The sequence below is a fragment of the Ovis aries genome, chromosome 12, assembly GCF_016772045.2.
Source record: "Ovis aries strain OAR_USU_Benz2616 breed Rambouillet chromosome 12, ARS-UI_Ramb_v3.0, whole genome shotgun sequence".
Classification (NCBI taxonomy): domain Eukaryota; kingdom Metazoa; phylum Chordata; class Mammalia; order Artiodactyla; family Bovidae; genus Ovis; species Ovis aries.
This window is the reverse complement of record NC_056065.1, coordinates 79,740,421-79,763,731: the sequence shown is the minus strand read 5'-3', so window position 1 is coordinate 79,763,731 and position 23,311 is coordinate 79,740,421. Positions and strand designations below refer to the sequence as shown.

The window sequence follows — 23,311 nt, the reverse complement described above, 5'->3', positions numbered from 1 at the left end:
AGGGAAGGACTCCCCAGAGACAGTGGCCACTCAGGCCCCCCTTAGAGCCGGGCAAGCAGGCCCCTTGCCCAGTGCCCCAGGGCTCTGGAGTGGCTTTCTGAGTGTTCTGAGCACGGCTCTGGGGCCTGGGGTCGGTTGGGGGTCCGCATTTCTCCCCCTCTCGCTCTCAGACTCACAGCCCCGCCAGCCTAGAGGGCAGCCCTCTGAGCAGCTCGTGTGCCTGGCGGGATGTGCTGCTTTTGCGGGGTCGTCTGTGCTGGCTTGCCGACGCGGTGCCGCAAGTCGTCCCTGCAGACACGCACACTACAAAGGTGTTTGCCTGGCCGCCTGCACAGCCTCCCCTTGCCAGGGAAGCCGCAGGCTCTCGGCTGCAGAGGAGGCTGAGGCCTGGGGAGGAGGCGCGGCATCTTCTGGGCCGGGATGCCGGGGGGGGGGGGGGGCGGGTGACCCTGCCCTGCTTTTCCGCTTTGCTGCCCAGGGTGTTGCCTCCATGTCTTCCCGGGTGCCTCGTCCCCGGGGCCCCTGGGAGGTGGCCTCCCGGCCCTGTGGACTCCTGGGGACAGTCGGGGCTCGGGGCTCAGGCTGGGCTCTGTGGGCTCTGTGGGTGGGGTCCTTCAAGCCCTCTCCTCCTCACAGGATGCTGCAGGACAACCGGCTGGGAGGGATCCCCGCGGAGGCGCTGTGGGAGCTGCCAGGCCTGCAGTCTCTGTGAGTTGGGGAGCGGGCTGGGCGCCTCTGCCTGGGCCTGAACCCCAGGTTCCGATGGTGCGCTCCTGGCCTTGGTCTCCTCGAGGGGTGTGTACGTGCAAGCAGGTGCCCAGCCCCTGTGGAAGGCTGCGGGGACGAGGTCTCCCTGGGTGGCCCCAGGCGCCATCCTGGGCCGTCCGGCCTTCCGCCACGGAGCCTGGGCGGGCTTGGAAGCTGCCGCCCCAGAACCGCGGCCGGACGGGGCTGTCTCCCTGACCTGGCCAGCTCCCAGGCTAGGCGGGGCTTTGAGCTCAGACGCCTCATGGGCCACCAGGGACCCGTCCAGCCCTGCCCAGAGCCCTGCGGTTTCTGTCCATCCACTGGGGCCGTCGCGGTTCCTGGGCGGAAGCAGACGGGTGGAGTGCCGGAGGGTCTGGCCGCTCGGCGCTCAGGGCAGGTGCTGGGCGCACGGGCAGGCCTGGAACAGGCTGGTGCCCAATGTGTGCCCGTGAGCCGGCTGGATTTGACCGGAGACTAGGTGGTTGGGGGGACTCAGAGCTGGGGCAGGGCCTGAGGACCCTGAGGCAGGTGGAGTGGGTGGCGCCTCCCCACCTGTGGGTCCTCTCCCCGCTCCCCAGCTGCCCCCGCCCCCTCCCTGACTTGCGTGGGGGGTGCCAGGCTGGACGTGTCACGCCAGGGTGGAGCCATGGCCAGGAGGAACCACGAGCAGCCTGCCCGGGGGAACCAGCTCCTGGGTCGGGGGAGGCCCAGAAAGGCTCGGCCTGGGCTGAGGGGGGCCCAGGTTGGCGTGAGAGGCGCCCAGTGTCAGGAGTCCTGCCCGCACAGCTCGGGAGGTGCGCCCTTCAGCACCCTGGCTCTGTGCAGAGCTGGGAGACGAGGGCTGACTCCAGCCAGAGGCCCCGCCAGCACCAGCACAGCACGCCTCTGCCGCCCTTGGAAACGCGACGGGGCCTGCGGTGGGGGTGGAGGGCGGGGAGGGCCCGGCCCCAAGTGCCTGGTCCCTGGGGGGCTTTGTGCGGTGGGTAGTCCCTCCGCGAGGGGACCCGCCAGGTGGGGTGGGGAGGAGAGCCGCTGGGTCATCCCGCCAGTGCACAAGCTCTCAGGGGCAGGGATCCAAGGTCTTCCTGGGTGAGTTTCCAAGCAGGCCCCGCCGCGTTCCATACAACTGACCCTCCTCCGAGGAACTGTGGCCCCCCAAACCTGTGGTGGCTAGCACTCGTGGCCGTTTGTATGTGTGAGCCACCAGGACACACACCTCGCTACACCTGGGGCTCTGTGGGGCACTTAGACTGGTAATGCATCACCCCCATGTCACAGATGGGTAAACTGAGGCCCAGCGGGTGCAGGACTCGGCGGCAGGGACACAGACCGTGCATGGAGAGCCGGGGTCAAGACTTGGGCAGCCGGGCCCAGCCTGGGACACCAGGCTGTCCCAGGGCAATGCTGGGGGACTGAGCGGGCAGATGACCAGCCCGGGGGGCGGACGGTCGGGGGCTCTAGACCATGGTGTATCCGGTGCCCCTGCCCCCAGGAACGCACACCCTGCTAGAGGACGTGCTCACCCACGTGTCTGCACCCCCAGCTGGGCTGCTGGAACAAGTGAGGCACGAGCCCCCTCGCAGACCCTTTGTCTCACCCCCCTTTACTCCCAGAGGCCTTGCTTCCTGGTTCCATCGTCCAGGGGTGAGGACTGCACACAAGCTGGGGAATCCCAGGGGACACAGGCCATCCAGAAGGAGGAGGCAGGGTGGGCTCCTGGGGAGCCAGGGCTGCCGAGCCGCTGGTGTCCTGGTGGCCCTTGAGAGCCCTGGTCCTGGTCAGACCCCAAGCCATCTCGGGGGGTGGGGGGGGCTGTGAGGCTGCCTGTGCTCAAGGTCGTCAGAAACAGCAGCAAAAACAGCTCTCTCAGAAACAGCAGCCCCACCCCAGCCATGTGAGGTGCAGCGGAGCGGTGCGGGGCCCTGCTACAGACCCCCAGTGCAGCGGAGGCGGAGACGCTTGTGTGTGGGAGGGGTCCCCTGGGGAAGCGCTTCTTGGGTCTGAGTGCCGCAGGAAGGGGAGGCATTGTGGGGCCAGGATGGTGTCTTTGGGGGACAGGCCAGGCAGAGAACGGTTTGCACAGTCTGGTGGGGCCACATAGAGCCGCAGCTCTCCAGGTGGGGTCCCGGGGCAGCCACGCTGGGGCCCCGTCGGCCATGCCCTCCCAGGCCCCACCTGCACCCACAACAGCGTAAACTCTGAAGGCGGGACTGTGATCACATTTTCATGAGCGCACCACCCCCCTCCCCCCCGCCCAGCGGATTCTGACACCCACTGCAGAGTGAGAACCAGCTATGCGAGACAGGGGTGTGTGAGTGACCTGGGGGCGTTGGTGTCCCCTATGTGGGCAGCTTCAAACAGCAAGCTGCACAGTCGGGCCAGAGAGAAAGGTCTCAGCAGGGCCGTCCCTTCGCGGAGCCTCTTCGGGCGTGTGGCCGCCGCTCCGTGTGGCCGCGTGCCCTGTCCTCGCGTGCCCTGTCCTCTGCGTGTGTCTCTGTGTCTTTCTCAGGATGCATGACGGTGGATTTAGAGTCACCCCGATAATCCAGTCTGACCTTGAGGTCTGTAGCTTATTCACCCCTGCAAAGACCCTTTTTCCTCTAGTTTCCCTCCACAAGTTCTGCGGGTTATGACGGTGACGTGCCTGCTTGGGAGGCACCTCCCAGCCAGCATGGGGTCAGGTGGCAGAGGAGGGTGGGCAAGGGTCCTGTGGGGAGCGGCAGGGTAGAGTTGAGCACTGAGGAGGCTGGAGTCTCGGTGAGGGCAGTGGCCCGTGAGCCAGCCCCGCAGGGAGAGCAGCGTCCGCACCGGCAGGAGGAGGGACGCGGCCCAGAGGTCTGGGCGGCTCTCACCCTGGAGGTGCTCAGCCACAGGCCAGCCCCCAAGCTGATTCTGAGCTCTCAAGTGACCAGCTGGGTGTGCTTAGCATGGCCGAACTTGCCTGCCCACCAGAGAGGGCCCACGGCCCAGCCACGCTGTGGGGCGTGCCGCGGGGTCCCAGGGGATGCCCGAGGTGGCAGATGGCCTCCCTGGCATGGCTATTTTGGGCCCTGTGATTATAGGCTGCTTTATCTGGATCTCCCAAGGTTCTGGGAGTTGATTACTACATGCGTCTGGGGTAGAGGCTGCTTCGAAGTGGGTGGTGGGTGGGCATGCGGGCAGCCCCCTGCACGTGATGAGAGTCTAACATGGGTCATTGGTTCCCCAGAGACGCTAGGTGAGTGTCTGTGTGGCGGGGATCCTGTGGGGGCTCTTTCAGATGTGAATGTAGGTCTGGGTAGAGTTGGCCCAAGCTAGGCCACCCAGGAGCAGAGCGGGGCTCAGCCCTTGAGGGCTCCTCAGCCCTGCAGAGCTCCTACAGGCCTCGGCCTGAGAGGGCAGGGGCACCTCTGAGTGGGGGCTGACCCCTCAGATTGAGATTGAGTGCGCATGGACCCCCAGGTAGAGCCCAGAAGTGGGGTGACCCCCTCCCCGCAGGGGAGATGACAGAGGCAAGGTTCCTTCCTCTTGCATTAATGCCTCCTCTTGAGCAGCTGATGCCAGTGCAGAACTCCAGCCTGGGTTCTGGTTGCATCTGGAGGGAAGAAGAGACCCAACCGCTGGTGTCCATCCATCTGCTCACCCAGCCACCCATCTATCCATCCATCCATCCACCCATCCATCCACCCACTTATCCATCCATCCACCCATCCATCCATCCACCCATCCATCCATTCATCCATCTATCCATCCATCCATCCAACAATCCATTCACCCACTGAGCCATCCATCCACCCATCCACCCATCCACCCATCCATCCATCCATCCATCCATCCATCCATCCAACAATCCATTCACCCACTTAGCCATCCATCCACCCATCCACCCATCCACCCATCTATCCATCCATCCATCCACCCATCCATCCACCCACTTAGCCATCCACCCACCCATCCATCCATCCATCCATCCATCCATCCATCCAACAATCCATTCACCCACTTAGCCATCCATCCACCCATCCACCCATCCATCCATCTATCCATCCATCCATCCACCCATCCACCCACTTATCCATCCATCCACCCACTTATCCATCCATCCACCCGTCCATCCATCCATCCATCTATCCATCCATCCATCCAACCAACCATCCACCCATCCACCCATCCATCCGTCCATCCATCTATCCATCCATCCATCCACCCATCCACCCACTTATCCATCCATGCATCTATCCACCCACTTATCCATCCATCCACCCACCCACCCACCCACTCACCCATCCATCTTTCCATCCACCCGTCCATCCACCCATTTACCCATCCACCTATCCGGCTATTCACCCGCCCACTCATCTGTCCACCCACCCACCCACCCATCCGTCCATCTTTCCACCCATCCATCCATCTACCCATCCACCCATCCAGCCATTCACCTGCCCACCCATCCATGCATCTGTCCGTCTGTCCTCCGACCATCCATCCATCCACCTGTGCACCTGTGCATCCGCCCATGCGCACGTCTGCCATTCTGTCTGCCTACCCATCCACCCATCCACCCACCCATGCATCCACGCACCCACCCATGCATCTGCCCATCCGTCCTCCAAGCATCCATCCATCCAACTGTTCGCTTGCTTGTTGAAGCCGTGCTGAGTGCCTGAGCTCAATAATCACACAAGGGCCTTGCCTTTCAGCAGCTCCTGCTTGTTGTGGGAATATCACACCCAGACCCCAATCCTTATCCCTCCCTTCCTGTACTCTGTGGACGTAAGCTCCTGAGACAGAAAGTCAGTGCTGGTGAAAACGATGCGAAATCAGTGCAGACAAGTGGAGAGGGAGCTGATGGACATGAGGCAAACCAGGTGGAGTGGCGCGTGACCAGAATCGGGCCTGTGGACCGTGTCTGAGGGCTCACTGTGGCCCAGGTGGAGTGGCGCGTGACCAGACTCGGGCCTGTGGACCGTGTCTGAGGGCTCACTGTGGCCCAGGTGGAGTGGCGTGTGACCAGAATCGGGCCTGTGGACCGTGTCTGACGGCTCACTGTGGCCCAGGTGGAGTGGTGTGTGTGATCAGAATCGGGCCTGTGGACCGTGTCTGAGGGCTCACTGTGGCCAGGTGGAGGGGTGTGTGACCAGACTCGGGCCTGTGGACCGTGTCTGAGGGCTCACTGTGGCCCAGGTGGAGTGGTGTGTGTGATCAGAATCGGGCCTGTGGACCGTGTCTGAGGGCTCACTGTGGCCCAGGCTCGGCCAGTGCTCGGCAGACACCAGCTCGTCTGCGCCTGTGACAGGTCTCTGTGGTCCAATGGTCCGCGTTTCACAGCCGCGCAAGTGGAGGTTCAGGGAGCCAGTCAGCGGGCTGGTAGGCGGTGTGTCTGCACGTGTGCCCTTAGCCACAGCCCTGGGCCATGCAGACGGGCAGCTGGGTGAGACCCGGGGCCTGGTCCCCAAGGCCGCCTGCTGAACGGCGAGGGAGAAGCCCACAAGGTGCGGAACCCCAGGCCCTGTCTCAGACCTCAGTCAGCATCTTGCGGGCTGGGGCCCAGGACAGTGGGCTTGACAGGTCTCCCTGGTGGGATCTAATGCACAGCCAGGTTTGGGAGCCACGCGATGATCCTAGTGACCCAGAGCGTGTTTCCTGCGTTGGCAGCCCTGGCCTCACACGGGCTCGTGAGTCGTGCAGAGGCTCAAGCTCCGCTCTAGACCGAGGAGGTCAGACTCTGCCTTTTAACAAGACCCCGCACCGTCCCAGCTGTGAGTGCGCCACTGAAGTCTGGGACTCTGTGCTCTTCGGTCAGGAGCTCCTGGGACCTGCCTTCTCTCCCAACCCCAGTTCTGGTGAGCCGCCATCGTTACTGGCTCCCTGTCCCCCATCCCTTGGCCCTACAGACTTTCTTTGCAAAATCATCAAGCCTTAACCCCTATCTTCCCTGTCGTCCCCTGCACGTGTGCGGTGGGAATGTGAGGTTGCGACCTGCCTAGAGCTGATGAGATGTGCGGATGACCTTGGAAGATGCAGCTGGAGACACAGAGGTTAGGCTTCAGGAAGAACTTTCCAGCTGCCTTTAACCACAGGGAGAGAAAGGTCAGAGTGGCTTTGGAAGGCCCCCAGTCACGCTCCCCTTGTCTGGCCTGGGGGATCTCCCACTCTGCTCCCCTCTTGATGTTTTCTGGGAGCTCACAACCTCTTTTCAGAATCCTGTCCCATCAAAGCCTGAGAGTGCCAGAGGGAGGTGAGGGGTGGCTCAGACCCCAGCCAGGAAGAGATGGATAGCACCGTGTGCTAGTCACCGGCCCTCCCCCAGTGCAGCCCTGCCCGCCCTCCCCAGCCCGCAGCCCTCCGTGGTCCGGGGCAGGGAGGTGGGTCTGTTTTGAGTCTGAGTCATTGTCCACCTGCTTCTGAGCCTTTGGAGCCCACGTGGCTGCCAGCCACTCGTCGGTGTGTGGGAACGTGCATACCACCTGGAAGACGCGGTGAGCGCCCAGCTCCTGCTCTGCCCACCGCAGAGGCTGAGGGGGGCTGGGAGGAGGCATGGGCACCTGGCCTGGGGAGGGGAGGGCATCCCCTGGATGTCACCAGAGAAGGAGCCGGCCTGCAGATGCTTTTCTGCTGTTTCCTGAGAGGGAGGTGTCCTTGCGCATCTCTGTGACCTCTTTGGCTAGATGACCCTGAGGTCACTTGTTCTGGAATGACCCCTGACCCCTGCACTCTCACCAAAGGGGCTCCCGCTGCCCTGACGCCAGCACCCAACTCTGCCACCAGCCTCCCCTGAAATAAGCCATTCCTGCTCCAGCGAGGCCTGGGCTGAAGCGCTCTGTGGACCCTAGGGAGGGCAGCGGGAGCCCAGGGGTGAGTCTCGAGGGGCCTGGCAGCCTCGGAGAGGGTCAGGGGCCGTCTCTCCCTGAGAGGAAGGGCAGGTCAAGCATCCCTTCCTTGGGAGAATCCTTCCTCTGGAGGCTTCATGGGGAATCCCGCCCTGATGCCCTGAGCAAGGGGATCACAGCACTGTGTGGGGCCAAGGTCTCAGGGAAGAGACTAGGGGGAGGGGTAGGGGCGCGGGTAGGAGCAGGGGCGCGGACTATGGGGAGGGGGCATGGGCAGGGGCGGCTCTGGGCATCCCCAGGGCACAGCATCAGCCCAGGGCCCTCAGGCTGCTGGGCTTTGGCCCCGCCGTCTCTCGGAGACCTGCCCCAGGCCCTCCAGGTGCTCACTGTGTCAGGCCGCGCTCCTGGGCAGTTCTTACCGAGGCCTGGGCCTCCCCTGCGTCCAGAAGGCCCTTCCCAGGCCCCCTCTCGGGATCCCAGCTGCCCGTGAAGCGCTGTCTCGGGCCCCAGGCCCGCCCCGACCCTGCACACGGAGCTCCCTCCAGCCCTCCTGCCGGCGCCTCGACTCCGTCCCCTCCGCAGCCTCCCCCGGCCTCATCCCTCCTGAGCCCTCACCTGCAGCGGGGGCTGCCGCTGCCCTGGGAGCTGCCGTGGGAGTCTCCTCTGGGGGGCCGAGCCAGCCTGGGGTGAAGGTTCACCAGCTCCTCACGGCCTGTCTGTCTGCTGACCTGGGCCTGGGGACCAACAGTGAAACCCTCCCACCGAACCTGTGGAGACGGGAGCCGGGGGCCCGCAGGGAGCGGGAGCCAGGGCCGCGGGGAGCCGGCTGCTCTACCCACTCTGATTCCTGCCATTTTCTGGGCAGAGTGGGTCAGCGGTGCGGTGAGGGCGGGTCCAGGGCTCCCGACGCTGGGTGGCTCCACTTCTCAATAAGAAGCCACAGACCTCAGGGCCAGCCAGCCAAGCTTTCCTGGGAGTTGGACCTGCTGTCAGGCCGTGAGCCCACCCGGCTCGCCATCCATCCAGCTGGGCTGCGCACCCCGTTGTGCCCCTCGCCCCCACGCCAGTGCCCTTCTGCCTCCAGGCCTCGGCTTGAGCTGTCCTCGGGATCTGGTGCTTTTCCTTCTTGCCAGGCTTTGACTCTCTACTGAGTCGATGCAACACACCTCCTCCAGGAAGTCCTCCTAGATTTCCATCCAACTCTGAGTCTCTGAGTACACGAAGTACCAGAACCAGACACCCTCGGTTCTCACAGGCTGGCAGGAGGGAGGCCCTAGCCGGAGCAGAGCAGGGAGGGACCGGGTGGAGCTCTGTTGTCTGCTGTGCTGCCCTGGAGCCTGTCCGCTGCTGCCGGGCTGGAGGACACTGCCGCCTGCGTTCACTCAGCTGACAGGTTGAGGTGGGGGCAGGGCTGGGCACAGACAGTAATTAGCCTTTGTCTACAGGTCCATTTGGGATGCTGAGTGGTGGACTTCAGGCCAGCCTGGAGAGCTCTGAGAAAGGGCTCCACGCGATCCCAGGCAGACGGGACCCGTCATGGTCCGTGTCTCCCTGACGTGACCTGACCGGCATCCTGGATCTGACTGTCCCAGCCGCCCCGAGTCCGGGAGTCAGAGCTAGAAGGGCAGTGAGGCTCGTGGGGCGTGGCCGGTGGTCACTCACCTCCCTGTGGTCAAGGCCTCACCTCACACATCTGGCGACTGGGGCGGGTGGGACTCCCGGAGGCGCTCCTTTCAGCTGTGAGGGGATGTGTGAGTCCAGCCTCTCTGTCTGAAATCGCTGCTGCTTGCCTGTGTAAGCCAGCCCTGCCTCTTTTGAGGTGAGAGTTATCTGCGCCTCCTGAGCCTTGGTGCTGTGAGCTGTGAGCTGGGGGCGGTGGGGTGGCTGCCCTGAAGGTCCCTGCGGTGCTCTGTGCTCACACAGGCGGCGCTGGGACGAGGGCTGTTGTCGGGCTCACCTGCGGCTTCGGCTTTGCGGCAGAACCCGGCGGCATCCTCCTGAGTGGCTGGGCACCCCTTTCCCTCCACGGCCCTCAGCAACCCCCAGCAGGCGGTGAGCTGCCAGCTTCAGGACGTCACAGCAGGACAGGCTGGGACCTGCAGGTCTGTGCAGGCCCGAGTTTCAGAGTCAGGGCCCTGAATCCGTGCTCACCGGAAGTCCAGCTCCTCTCTCCTGCGTGGGGCGGAGTTTGACCACTAGTTTCTTTTCTTTTGTTTGTTTTTTTTTTTTTTTTGTAAATTTATTTTCAAAGGGCAAAACAGCTGGGGAATTTACATAAGAGTCCAACAGGGTGTCACTGACGAGGTCAGCCATGCAGCCAAGATGGGACCTCGCGTCCAGACGCTCCCAGGACCGCCCGTCCTCTGGCGGCGGCGGCCAGGGCCGGCCCCTCGCTCGAGCACACCCCTCCTGCCTGCAGCGCCGCCCGCAGCTCCCTGCGCTTGCACACACGGTCGCTTGTGCTTCCACCGTGTCCGACTCTTTGTGGCCCCGTGAACTGTAGCCCACCAGGCTTCTTTGTCCCGGGATTTTCCAGGCAGGAATACTGGAGAGGGTTCACTCCCTTCTCCAGGGGATCTCCCCAAACCAGGGATGAAACCCGTGTCCCTTATGTCTCCTGCGTTGGCAGGCGGGTTCTTTAAGCTAACGCCACCTGGGAAATGGACGCATTAACTTTCCATGTCTGGACCAGGACTTTCAAACCCAAATCCACCCTCCACAGCCACAGTCATCTTTACTTGGTCCAAACGAAGGTCTCCATGAAACAGGAATTTACTGGGTGCTTCACTGGGTCTGTCTGGTCATGGTTTCCAGACAACACGGTCCTTGGCTCCGTCCAACATTAGAGGAGGTGTAGCTGGGCTGGCGGCTCAGCCGTGAATCTACCTGGAGCCGAGAGCAAGGACCTGAAAGAAACTGGCCAAACATGAGCTGCCTTGAAATAAATGCTGACGGTGTTAGGGTTTAGAGGACCCCCAGCATCTGATGCTAACTGTGGCTCTTAGGAGGATGGGGTATTGGTGACACCACCCTGCTCGTATGCACAGTTAACTGGAATACCAGTGTAGTCGAGTCTTCTTGATAGTTCGCGGGGTCGTCGGGTCACAGGGCTGCTGGTGTCAGGGCCTGGCAGCTGGCTTCTGCAAGGCCTGGGACCTCTTGGCTGGAAGAGCAGCAAAGCTCCGTGAGAGGCACCCCACTGGGCTGAGCCGGGAGAGTGAGAGGTGAAGAGTGGAGAGGAAAGGACCGCCCTGCTGGGAGGGGAGGGGCTGTGACCTGGGTGTGCTCAGGCATATCTGTCTCTGCGACCCCACGGACTGTAGCCCCCCCAGGCTGAATCTGTCCATGGGGATTCCCCAGGCAAGAATACTGAGTGGGTTGCCATGCCCTCCTCCAGGGGATCTTCCCTACCCAGCAATCGAACCAGGGTCTCCCGCACTGCAGGCAGATCCTTCACCATCTGAGCCATTAGGGAAGGCCAAGAATACTGGAGTGGGTAGCCTATCCCTTCTCCAGGGGATCTTTCCGACCCAGGAATTGAATCAGGGTCTCACGCATTGCAGGCAGATTCTGTACCAGCTGAGCCACCAGCCCCAGGGGCTGGATTTGAAGGCAGTCTTCGCTCAGCCTAGTGGGCAGCCTGGAGGAGGCTGGTCTGCAGGGAGGGCCGGCCCTTTCGTGAGGCCAGGCAGGACGGCGCGGGAGGGGGCCCAGAGAGTGCGGCCTCTCCACTCACCCCCAGGCCTCCCCTCCCTACACCCGCCCCCTGTGTGCACCATCCCCAGCTGAGTGCTCCAGAGCCTGGGGCTCAATTATATCCTGACGCACTTTGTTTTTTAAAAATATGTTTTGTTCTGATTCAATGTAGAAAATACAGAGAATGTGAATAAAATGGAAATCATCCGCAATTCTACCAGCCAGACACAGCGCTCATCAGCATGCCTCTGTCTCTGAGCTCTCGCACTTTTAAACTCGCCCTTCCTTTGTGATGTGTTGAATCTTTACAAATTGTGTTGGGGCCTGGTTTATGGTTCCTTCCAGACTGTAGCACTGGCGTAATCATTTTAGCTTTAAGTACTTTAAAAATTTGAGATATAATTGATATAGCATGAGTTGCTCTTTAAAAGTAGAGACCTGAGTGGCTGCTTGTTTTTTTTTAGCACGTTTACAAACTTGTGCAGACATTAACGTCTCTGATTTCAGCGTGTTCTCGTCTCCCTACCCTGGTTGGCTCTCACTCCCCACAACACGCGGCCCTGAAGGCGTTAATGCGGATGCTCTCTGCATTTGCCTGCTGTGGACATTTCACATAGATGCAGTCATACGAAATGGAGCGCTTTGCGTTTGGCGTCTTTCGCTTTGCATGTTGTCAGGATTCACCCATGTGGGTGTCCGTTAGTCTGTCAATTCAGTTCAGTTCAGTCACTCAGTCACGTCTGACGCTGTGACCCCATGGACTGCGGCACACCAGACTTCCCTGTCCATCACCAACTCCCGGAGATGGTGCCATCCAGCCATCGCATCCTCTGTCGTCCCCTTCTCTTCCTGCCTTCAGTCTTTCCCAGCATCAGGGTCTTTTCCAATGAGTCAGTTCTTCGCATGAGGTGGCCAAAGTACTGGAGTTTCAGCTTCAACATCAGTCCTTCTGATGAACACCCAGGACTGATCTCCTTTAGGATGGACTGGTTGGATCTCCTTGCAGTCCAAGGAACTCTGAAGAGTCTTCTCCAACACCACAGTTCAAAAGCATCAATTCTTTGGTGCTCAGCTTTCTTTATGGTCCAACTCTCACATCCATACATGACTACTGGAAAAACCATAGCCTTGACTAGATGGGCCTTTGTCGGCAAAGCGATGTCTCTGCTTTTTAAAATGCTGTGCAGGTTGGTCTTAGCTTTTCTGTCAGTACTTCTTTCCTTTTCTAAGAAAGTCTCCGTTTCTCTGGCTGCACTAGCTTTTAGCTGCTGCCCTTGGGACCCCAGGCCTCTGCTCCTCTTGGTGGCTGAATGACATTCCACTGTGGGTTAGCCCAGGTCTGGTTGCCTGTTGCCAGCTGGTAGACACTGGGCTGTCTTCACCGCTTGCTGACTGTGGGTAATCCTGGTGTGAACACTTGTGCAGCTGTGCTCTCAGTCTCTCGAGTGTGTAGCCAGGAGTGAAGCTGCCGGGCCGTGTGGTGACCATACGGACAGCCGTGTGCGGACCCGCTAAGCCGTCCCCTGCGGCGGGCACAGCGCTCACCATGCCCCGGGGCGCCTCTGTCCGTCTCCACACTTGCTGCCGTCTGCGTTACGGTTTCCTCCTGGGTGTGACATAGCGGCTTGTGGTTTTGATTTACACGCCCTTGTGACTAGTGGGATGGAACCTCTTCTTACGTGCTTCCTGGTGGCCTTGTTTGGAGAAGTCTGTTCAGAGGCTTTGACCATCTAGAAACCTGGGTGGTCTTTTTCTATTGTTATTTATAATAGTTTTTTCAGTATTCTAGACACCAGTATCTTATCGGATGTGCAGTTTGCAAATATTTTCTCCCATTCTGTGGCTTGTCTTTTCATTTTCTTGATACTGTCCTTTGAAGAACAAAACTTAATTTTTATGAAGTCAAATTTTTCTGTGTTTTGTTTTTGTACTTTGGCGTTTTGTGTAAGAAGCTACTGCCTAATCCAAGGTCAGGGAGGTTTCTGTCTCCCTCTGGTAGCTTTATAGTTTTGAGTGTTTGGTCTGTTTCAAGTCCATTTCTGTATGTGGTGTGAGGTAGAGGCTCCGTTGCATTCTTTTCCTCGCAGATGGTGAGTTCTTTCAGCAAACTGCTTCATCACACCAAAGGCTGTTCTTTTCCCTATTAAACTGTCTTCCGTTCAGTTCAGTTCAGTCGCTCAGTCGTGCCCGACTCTTTGTGGCCCGTGGGCTGCAGCACAGCATCCTGTGGACAGTTAGTTGCCCACGAGTGTGTGAATGCTTGGGCTTCGCAGGCCGCGCTAGTGGTAAGAATCCACCTGCCAGTTCAGGAGACAGAGGAGACGCAGCTTCGATCCCTGGGTGGGGAAGATCCCCTGGAGAAGGAAGTGGCAGCCCACTCCAGTGTTCTTGCCTGGAGAATCCCAGGGATGGGGGAGCCTGGAGGGCTACAGTCCACGGGGTCGCACAGAGTCGGACGCGACTCAAGTGGCTTAGCAGCAGCACGCACGCGTGAGGGCATTTCTGGATTCTCAGTCCCATTCCTTTGGCCTGCCTGCCCTTACGCCGGCACCATCCAGCCGCGACGGCTGCGCTCATGCCATAAGGTTGGAAATCAGAGAGCGTGAGTCCTCCAACCTTGTTCCTCTTTGTCATGATTCTTTTGACTATTCTGCCTCCCTTGCATTTCTCGATACAGTTTTAGGATCTGTGTCAATTTCTGCAAAAAACAGAGAGGACACTGGGAGTTTTGATCGCGTCCTGCCGAATCTACAGGTCAGTTTGCGGAGTGTTGCCATCTTAAAAATCCATGGATATGAGATGTCTTTCCATCTATTTAGATAGCCTTTAATTTCTTTCAACAATGTTTTATGGTTTTCAAAGTATAGACTTGGCACTTTTCGTTGAGTTTATTCCTAAATATTCGTGTGGATGTTATTGTAAATTGAATTGGTTTCTTTTTTATTGAAACACGCAGTGCTGTATTAGTTTCTGGTGTACAGCAAAGTGGTTCCGTTATACAAGTATGTGCACATATATATATATTTCTCGTAATAGATTATTAGAAGACACTGAGTATAGTTCCCTGCGCTATAAGTCCGTCTTCTTACTTCATGTATATGTCTATCTGTTTAATAGATACTGGTGTGTACATACCCACTCCAGTGTTCTTGCCTGGAGAATCCCAGGGACGGGGGAGCCTGGTGGGCTGCCGTCTCTGGGGTCGCACAGAGTCGGACGCGACTGAAGCGCCTTAGCAGCAGCAGTGTGCACACGTGAATCCCGAGCTCCTGGTTCACCCCTCCCTCCTCTGGTGACTGTGAGTTTGTTTCCTGTGCCTCTGAGTCTGCTTCTGTTTTGTAAATAAGTCCATTTGCTTCACAGCTTAGACTCCACGAGGAAGCGGTACCGTGTCTCCGTCTTCCCTGGCTGGCTGACTTCACTTGGCGCGCTGCCCTCTGGGTCCATCCGTGCTGTTGCTGTGACACCGTTTCCCTCTTGCGAGGCCGGGCAGCATCCCGCTGTGCGTGGCGCTGCTGCTTCTTCGTCCACTCGTCGGCCGTCGGGCACTCAGGTTGCTCCTGCGTCTTGACTGTTGAAGCCAGTGCTGCAGGGGACACTGGGGTGTGTGTGTCTCTTTGAATGCCTTTTGTTTGGATATATGCCTGGGAGTACTCTTGCCTGGAAAATCCCATGGGCGGAGGAGCCTGGTGGGCCGCCGTCTATGGGGTCGCACAGAGTCGGACTCGACTGAAGCGACTTAGCAGCGTGCCCGGGAGTGGGATTGCAGGGCCACATGGTAGCGCGGTTTTTAGTTTTCTGAGGAGCCTCCACGCTGCTTTCCAAAGTGGCTGCACCACTTTACAGTGTAAGAGGGTGTCCTTTTCTCCACAGCCTCTCCTGCGTTTATTATTTGTAGACTTTTTGATGACAGCTGTTCGGACTGGTGTGAGGTGATAATGTCTCATGTAGTTCTGATTTTCACTTCTCTAAGAATCGGCAGAGTTGGGCATCTCCTCATGTCCTGTTAGCCGTCTGCGTGTCTTCTTCGGAGAACTCTGCCCACTTTTTGTTTGGGTTGTTTTTTTGTTGTTACAGAGTTGTACAAGCTGTTTGTTTATTTTGGAAACTAAATGCTTGTCAGTCCACTTTGCGAACAGTCTCTCCTCGTCTGTAAGCTCCTTTTTGTCTTGTTTGCGGTCTCCTTTGCTGTGACAGTGTTGTGGATTTGAGATCCCGTTTGTCTATTTTTGCTTTTATTTCTATTGCCTTGAGAGACGGCCTAAGAAGACGCTGGTCCAGTGTATGTCAGAGAAGCTTTGCCAGTGTTCTCTGCTAGGAGCTTTTGGTGTCATGTCTTATACTTAAGTCTTTAAGTCATTTCGAGTTTATTTTTGTGTGTGGTGTGAGGGTGTGTTCTGACTTCATTGGTCTACATGTTGTGTCCGGCTTTTGCAACAACGCTCACTGAAGGTGAATTCTTTTCTTAATTTCGTCTTTGGATTCTTCATTGCAAGTGTGTAGAAGTACAGTTGGTTTTGGGTATTGATCTTGTATCATGCACTTTTGCTGCACTTATTTATAAGCTCCAGTAGTTTTTTAATGAGGTATTTTCATGTCTGGGGTTTTTGGTCTGTTTGTTTTGGTATTTTAATGTTTGGGGTGTTTGGTTTGGGGTTTTTTTGGTATTTTAATGTTTGGGGTGTTTGGTTTGTTTTTTGGTGTTGTGATGTCTGATGGGGAAAGCCCCAGTCCACGTTTCTGTTACGCTTTGCTTGTCTATTTATTTTATAACATGGACGTGAAAGTCTTAGTTGCTCAGCTGTGTCTGAGTCTCTGTGACCCTAGCGCTACCACCTATCAGGCTTCTTTTTCTGCGGCAAGAATGGTCTCTCCCTTCTCCAGGCAAGAATGGTGGAGTGGGGAGCCATTCCCTTCTCCAGGGGAGTCTTCCTGGTCCAGCGACCAAGGCTGGGTCTCCTGCGCTGCAGGCAGAGTCGCTACTGTCTGAGCCTCGAGGGCAGCCATCATAACAGGGACCTGAGCTTTAATTTGTGAAGATGCACCGAACCCCGGCCCCCAGATCCCACGCGGTCTGTTTTCTGATCCCTTACGTATTTGAGAATATGTTTTTGTGGACTTCACAGATACTTGTCAAGCTCTCTGAAAATAAAATTCATGGATCATTTTTTCTTAGGATGCTGTCAGGGTAGCTCTATTTTTCCCTGGCATGTGGTTGCCAGGAAATTCAGAGATGGCCCTCACTGTTTTGTTCCCTAGAGAAGAGCGTGCATCTTCATGAGTGCTTACGAGAGTTTCTCCGTTTATCGTCTTTACAGAGTTTCGCCAGAATGTGCCCAGGTGTGAATCGCTTTTCCTTCAGTTTGTCTGAAACCCAGTAGACGTTTGTAAAGTACATTTTTTGCAGCTTCAACAGATTTCAGAAATTAGAGCTGTCGCGCTTGTGCTCCAGTCATTTGCACGCGCCCCTCGCAGCTTCCCTGCCCGCCCAGCTCCACTTGCATCGATTTCTCTCTGAAATCCACCTTTATTTCTCGCGCTCTGCGCTGCTGCCCCTCTGCGTCTGCCTTCCCGCCCCTCTGCGTCTGCCTTCCCGCCCCCGTGCGTGTTTGCCCCTGTCTCACCGACGCCATCATTCCTTGTACCTTATTGAGGATGCTGATGAACCACCTGCTGCTTATTCCGGTTCAAGGAATAAATTATGTTTAGAGATAGCATCTTTTCCTGGGTTTCGGGATGCTATTATCATGTCCATGTTCCTCAGAATTTTTTAAAAAAGTTGTCCCTTTAAAGTTTTTCCTTCTCTTTTAAATGATTTTGTTTAAACGTGTAACATGAACTTTACCGTCTTCGTGTAGTCAGATGTGCGTGTGGGGCACGAAGCGCTGCACATCCCTGGGTCAGCATCCCCACCGTCGGTCCCGGGCCTCCTTCCATCCTGCAGAACTGAAACTCCGCCCCCGCTGAGCCCTCGGTAACCCTGACCCAGCGCTGTGAGTTTGGGTCTAGGGAGCTCGCTTACGCGGGATCACACAGCTTGTCTCCTGAGTCTGGCTTATTTCACGCGGCACCGCGCACTCGAGGTGCAGGCCGTGGGCGCCGGTCCTCGCGGGGCGGAGTCGTCGCCCGCCGCGCGCAGAGCCGTCCGCGGGGCTCAGCCCGTCGCTGCCGCCCTCGGTGATTGGCTGCTCTCCTCGGGCGAGCACGTGGCGGATTCCGGTCGCGTGTCGCTTCTGGTCGGGGTCTGAGCTTTCATTTCTTCTGCGTCTTCATCAGTGTCTCAGTGGGAAGGTGGCTGCACTCTGCTGTTTTAGCTGAACTTGCTTGACTATTTGACCTGTCTCTGGGGCCAGAGGAGAGGCCTCAGCTGAGTGGGGCGGGAGCTCAGGGGTCGCCGAGGCCGAGAAGACGCTGCGCGCGGGGGGCCGGCCTGGGGGGAGAGCGGGGGCCGCCCCCCCCTGGGCAGGGGCGGCGTTTCCGGTGGAGCGGAGGACGCGCCCTCCCGGGAAGCCGGCGCGAGGCTCACTCCGCGGAGGCGCTCTCGAAGCCCCCGCCTCGGGCCCGCAGGGTTAGGGTTAGGAGGTTCCGGGACGCGGGCAGCGCGCAGGGTCCTGAGGCCGGCCCGGCGGGCAGCGCGCAGGGGCCAGGGCCAGGGGGTGGGACACGGGGCGACCCGAGGCCTAGGCAGGGGAAGACCAGCCTGCACGCGGGGGGCCCGAGTCTGCCTGAGCGGACGGACGCATGGACGGACGTGGACGGGCCGACAGACAGGGGTCGTGGGGGCGCGGGAAGCGGGGCTGGGAGGAGCGGATGGACAGCGCGCAGCTGCGAGCTGCCAGCTGTCACCCTGGTCCGCGGGAGTCGGGGGCCTGCGCCAGGGACGCCCAGCCGGTGGCCTCCTCCCGTGCCCCCGGGCACCCTCTGCTCGCTCCCTGCCACACAGTCCGCCCGGCTGCCCAGGACCCTGGTGTTGCTCGTGTTCCGTGAACTCGGACGTCACTGCCCGCTCCCGGGGGCGGGGCCGAGGAGACCCCGGACGCCCCTTCCTCCACCGGCCCCCGCAGCCGTGCCGAGGGCGGGCACCCGGGTCCCCAGGGGCCGCAGGACAGGCTAACGGCCCTCTGAAAGCCAGCCTGTCCTCTGGGTCTGGGACGGTTGCCTTTCACGGTCCCCACCCTGGATTCCGGGATTGTCACCCACAAAGCTGGCCTTCTGCCCGGATCTTCAGGTCTGTGTCTTCAGGAGAAGCTGGGAGAGGCTGCCAGGCTCCTCCCCGCCTCCGCCTGGAGGGTGGGTAATCATCTTTATACACTGCTGCGATTAAACACACGAAATGGCCCGGAGGCGCGCTCAGGTGTCCCCTTTGATGTACACAAAGGAAGCGCTCTCCGCTCCTGGGCTTCTGGCCCATCCGTCACTCTCCCGGGAGGAGGGCAGGGTAGCGGGGCCTTCTCAGAGCCTGCAGGGCAGGCGGGGGTTGGCTCCATCTTAGTAGTCTCGCTTTGATCTGCTGGGAGGTTGCGGCGAGGGGAAGGATCTTATTAGGTGGCATAAATGGAACTGACGAAACCGCTTTCTTCCGACAGTCGCAGACCTTCCTGTGTAGGGCGAGGCGGGGAGTGGTGTCCCCACCCCCTCTGTTGGGTGGTGACCCCACCCTCCCTGTTGGGTGACCCTACACCCCCTCTGTTGGGTGGGGACCTCACACCCCCTCTGTTGGGTGTCTCCACCCCTTCTGTTGGGTGGAGACCCCAAAGCCCCTCTTTTGGATGTGGCCCCACCCTCTCTGTTGGGTGACCCCACACCCACTCTGTTGGGTGGAGACCCCAAAGCCTCTCTGTTGGATGGAGACTCCACAGCCCCTCTGTTGGGTGGGGACCCCACAGCCCCTCTGTTGGGGGGGACACAGATGGAATAAGAATCCCTTTCCTGCAGCCCCCCACTCCCACCCACCCCTGCAGCAAAGTGTGACTCTGAATTCCTGGGGGCCTAGCCATCAGTGTCCACTCTACCCCCGACTCTTCCATCACCTTGGGGCACTTCCCCTTGGGGTGCTGGTCCCAGCCCATTGGACTCAGCATTGGACACCGTGGGAGACCAGGCGAGGGGACCCCAGCTCTTCCTAGACGTTGTCTGCAGCTGCTTCCCAAGGGACCAGGGCGGGAGGGCAGGGGCCCCGGGTCCCACGCCAACCGCCTTCTCCGGCTCTGCCCTTGGTGCACTCTTGACCTTGACCGTCTCTGAGTCCTCTCCTCCTGGGTTACAGGGTCCCTCTCAGCTCTCACTCCATGAAGGTCTCTTCATGGCACACCATCCTATGAACAGTGCTGGACGCACCCCAAACCCCACCAGCGCAAACCAAAGCCACGCAGATTGAAGGCCTCTCGACAAGTTTCAGGGAGAGCACACACTGCTGCCCCAGCGGCCTTCGCGTTAATCAGGGAGAAGCGTGGTGATGGCCCAGGGCCCGGCGCTGACCTGGGCCTGCCTTCGACACTTAGGCACGCTGAGCGTCTTCTCTGGAGCCCTGTCCCTTTGGCCAAAGGTCCCTGCGTTCCAAGCCTGTGTCCCTGTCCCAGAAGTTTCTCTCAGAAAGCTGTCTTCTCCACTAATCTAAAGGCTGTATATCTGTAGTGTATATCTGGATTTCTAAAGTCGCCACGGGCAGCTCCTGTACTGGCTCCCTCCCCGGTGGCTCAGTGGTAAGAGTCCACCTGCCCGTGCAGGAGACGTGGGCTCAGCCCCTGGGTGGGAAGATCCCCATGGGGAACGAAATGGCACCCCACTCCAGTACTCTTGCCTGGGAAATCCCGTGGACAGAGGAGCCTGGTGGGCTGCAGTCCTCGGGGTCGCAAAGACTGGGACATGACTGAGCGGCTGAGCGTGCATAAAGTCCATAGGGCTGCCGCCCTGACTGGCAGATTCAGTCACGCCGAAACACGCGTAGGCCACAGCAGAGGGTGGCCGCCCAGAGCATCTGCAGGAGGCTGTACGTGTGCTCAGCCAGGCCTGTCCTGGCTCAGAGGGCACAACCAGGAGCCGTGTCTGCAGAAGGCCTGGCCTCCCCTCTCCGGCCCGCCCCCGGGCCCAGGGGCTCTTTTCCGCACACTCCTGCCCCTGAGCCCCGCTCCCCAGGGCACGCACCCCCTCTGTGCCGAGTGGACACAGCCTCGCACGCGCACACCACGGCAGCACCTGCTGCTTCTCTCTTCAGCTTCATGCCTCCAGCGGGGAGCCCCTTGGGACGGGCACTGGTGTGTCCTGCACAAATGCGGCTGGGTTCTTAGAGCTGGTTGCTCAGGCGCGTGTGTCAATCCAGGTGAGCTCAGTGTAGAGACAGTTCCTCAGGCACAGCGGCCTCCCCGCAGCTGGCGGAGGGTCCTGGGGGCCAGGGGCCGTGGCTTCTGCCGTGCTGTCTCAGGCCCAGAGGCGTCCGCCCGCCCCCGGTGCAGGAGAGGGCCTAGGAGCCCTTTGCCACCCTGCCCTCGGTGCTGGCTTGGAGGAGGGGCTCAGAGGGCACCCCGGGAATAGTCTGGGATCCCCTCCCCTGGACTCGAGGCTCAGTGGCTATTCCCAGGGCAGATGTGCAGCCGCAGCCCTGGGGCCCCCATGGGACTGGCCTCTGCGGCCCTGCCTGTCCTGGTCAGGGTTCACAGGAAGCTCTGCTCCAGGCAGCCCGGCAGCACTCGGCCTGTAGGGCTGCCGCGGCATCTGCTCTGTGCAGCTGGGGTGGGGAGGGGCCCGGCTGGGGGGTTGACATGCAGCGTGCCTGCGGGCAGTGTGTGTGGGACAGTGTGTGTCTGAGGCAGTGTGTGTCTGAGGCAGTGTGTGTCTGAGGCAGTGTGTGTCTGAGGCAGTGTGTGTGTGCACCGTGTTTGGGGCCGTGTGTGTGTGTGTGTGTGTGTGCAGTGTGCTTGGGACAGTGTGTGTGTGTGCAGTGTGCAGTGTGTCTGGGGCCGTGTGTGTGTGTGTGTGTGCGTGCAGTGTGTGGGGCTGCTGGGGGCCTCAGGAAGTGCTCGCTGCTCCTCGGTCACCCGCCTGTGTCCCCTGACCGTGGCCTCTGCCCCTCAGGAGCCTTCTCTTCGGGGCTCCTTAGCTTGTGCACTGGGGCCCCACCTTCTGCCTTCACCCCTGCCTTCCTGAGTCACTGGGGACCCACTGCCTCACCCTCAGGCCCTTCTCTCACCCCCCTAGGCTTAGCCCAGGCACCCGACCCCCTTTCTGCCTCGGGCTTGCTCCTCCCGCCCTCCTCCAGCACTGCCCCTCAGGACACCCCTCCCCTGGGAACCAGCTCAGATGTCACCTCCTCCGTGAGGCCTTCCTGGGTTTCCCGAGGGCGGAGGGCAGGCCCCAGCTGCAGAGCATTTCCCACATACTTGATTAAGTCTCAGCCGTAGGTTTGGAGCCACAGACTCCTTGCTGCAGGCGAGGAGGCAAGCAAGACAGCCCTCCAGGGGTCTGGGTGGGTGTTCAGTAGGAAGGCGCGTGTGAAAGGCTGGCCTGCCTGGCGAGGAGCCTGCACGGGAGTCGATGGCCGAGGTCTTTGTGTTGCTGATTGAAGGACAGTCCAGGAGCTTCTCCAGAGACGGGCTGTGTGCAGCTCATGCTGGGGCCCAGAGCCGAGCCCGGGCTAGCCTGGCACTCAGAGCCTGCAAGCGCTCAGTGGGTTCCATCAGGCCACCAGGCTGCGTTTAATCCAGCCTGACTGAGCTGAGGGCTAAGGGGAGATACTCAGTGACTGAACAGAGATGAGGGGCCTTTGTGGGGCCCAGTGCTTAGTTGGGGCACGCCAGTGGAGTGGCTTTGTGGGAGCCAAGTGAGAGCAGAGAGGCCTTTGGGGGCAGGGCGTGGGGAGGGGGTCAGTGTGCAGGGGCACCTCGGCATGAGCTGGCCCTGTCTGCTTGGCCCCAGGTGGGCCAGCCCTCCTCCCAAGCCCGCCCCCCAGGAGCAATGCGCCCTTCTCCCAAGCCCGCTCCCCCCACCCCCACCCCCACCCCGGGAGCCGCGCGCCCTCCTCCCAAGCCTCCCCTCCCCCGCCCCCTCCCCCCAGGAGCAATGCACCTTCCTCCCAAGCCCGCTCCCCTGGAAGGTGTGCGCCCTCCTGCAGAGGCTGGTGCTGCCAGCGGTGCTGATGAGGGCGGCCCGGGCACATCCTCGCCGCCTGGCCGGTGCCAGCCTGTCCCCAAGCCTCCGCCTTCCCTGTGGCCGGACCCCAGCACCCACCCCTGCCAACGCCGCCTCAGGCACAGGGTCACTGCTCCGAAGCGGCTGCTTTCTTTCCGCACCGTGAGGACCTCCCCCAGCACCTCCCTGCCCTGCCCTCCCTTCCTTGGCAAGGCCTCTGTAGGCCCCATGTGCCGTGGGTGTGGGGCTGGGCCTAGGGGCCTCCAGAGAAGAGGCTGCCCTTGGTGTGGCTGCAGGCGGGGGTCAGTAGTCTGGTGCCCGGGAAGGGGCCCCGTGCTTAGGGCCTCCTGCCCCCTGAGTCAGGACGGCCACGGGGTGGAGGGTTTCTGGTTCAGGGAGCAGGACACTCGCGGGCGTCCCACCCAGTGGCTCCCCGCAGCCACCCAGACTCTCGGGGATCCCCGCCCACCTGCCCTTCTGTGTGTGCGGCTGGAGGGCTGCCTGCAGGGAGGGGGCGGCTGCCCACAGGGGCTCCTCTGTGGGAGGGGCGGGGCAGGCCCAGGAAGGGACCCTCCAGGCTGGCCCGCCCAGAGCTGCTCAGGGCGAGGGGCGGCCCCGGGGGAGCCCTGGCGGCTGGATGCTCTCTGAGGGCCGCCGGCTTCAGCCAGTGCCTGCTCCTGCCCTGCCGCCCTGCGTCCTCTCCTCCACGTGCCTGACTTGGGGCGGGAAAGGCCCCGCACCCCGAGCAGCGTGGACTGGGGCCTGCCCTGCCGCCCTCTGCCCTCTGCCCTCCCTGGGTCCTGCTGGCCTGCGCTCAGAGCTCGGGGAGCAGACAGCAGGCCCTAGCCTTTTGAATGGGCCCCTGGTGACGGGCATGGCAGCTGGTGGCCCTCTAGGACTCCCGGTCCGTCTCTCTGGCCTTGGCTCTGACCTGG

At 60.4% G+C, this 23,311-nt stretch overlaps 1 protein-coding gene across 1 annotated transcript in view; it reads left to right on the top strand.

The window, feature by feature from the left end:
* The window catches only part of LGR6 (leucine rich repeat containing G protein-coupled receptor 6), a 74,372-nt gene that overhangs the window by 8,678 nt on the left and 42,383 nt on the right, over window positions 1-23,311 (top strand). Inside the window, exon 3 of the mRNA XM_027976101.3 lies at window positions 637-708. Coding sequence (XP_027831902.2) covers window positions 637-708 — 72 coding nt within the window. The remainder of the gene's footprint in view (window positions 1-636; window positions 709-23,311) is intronic.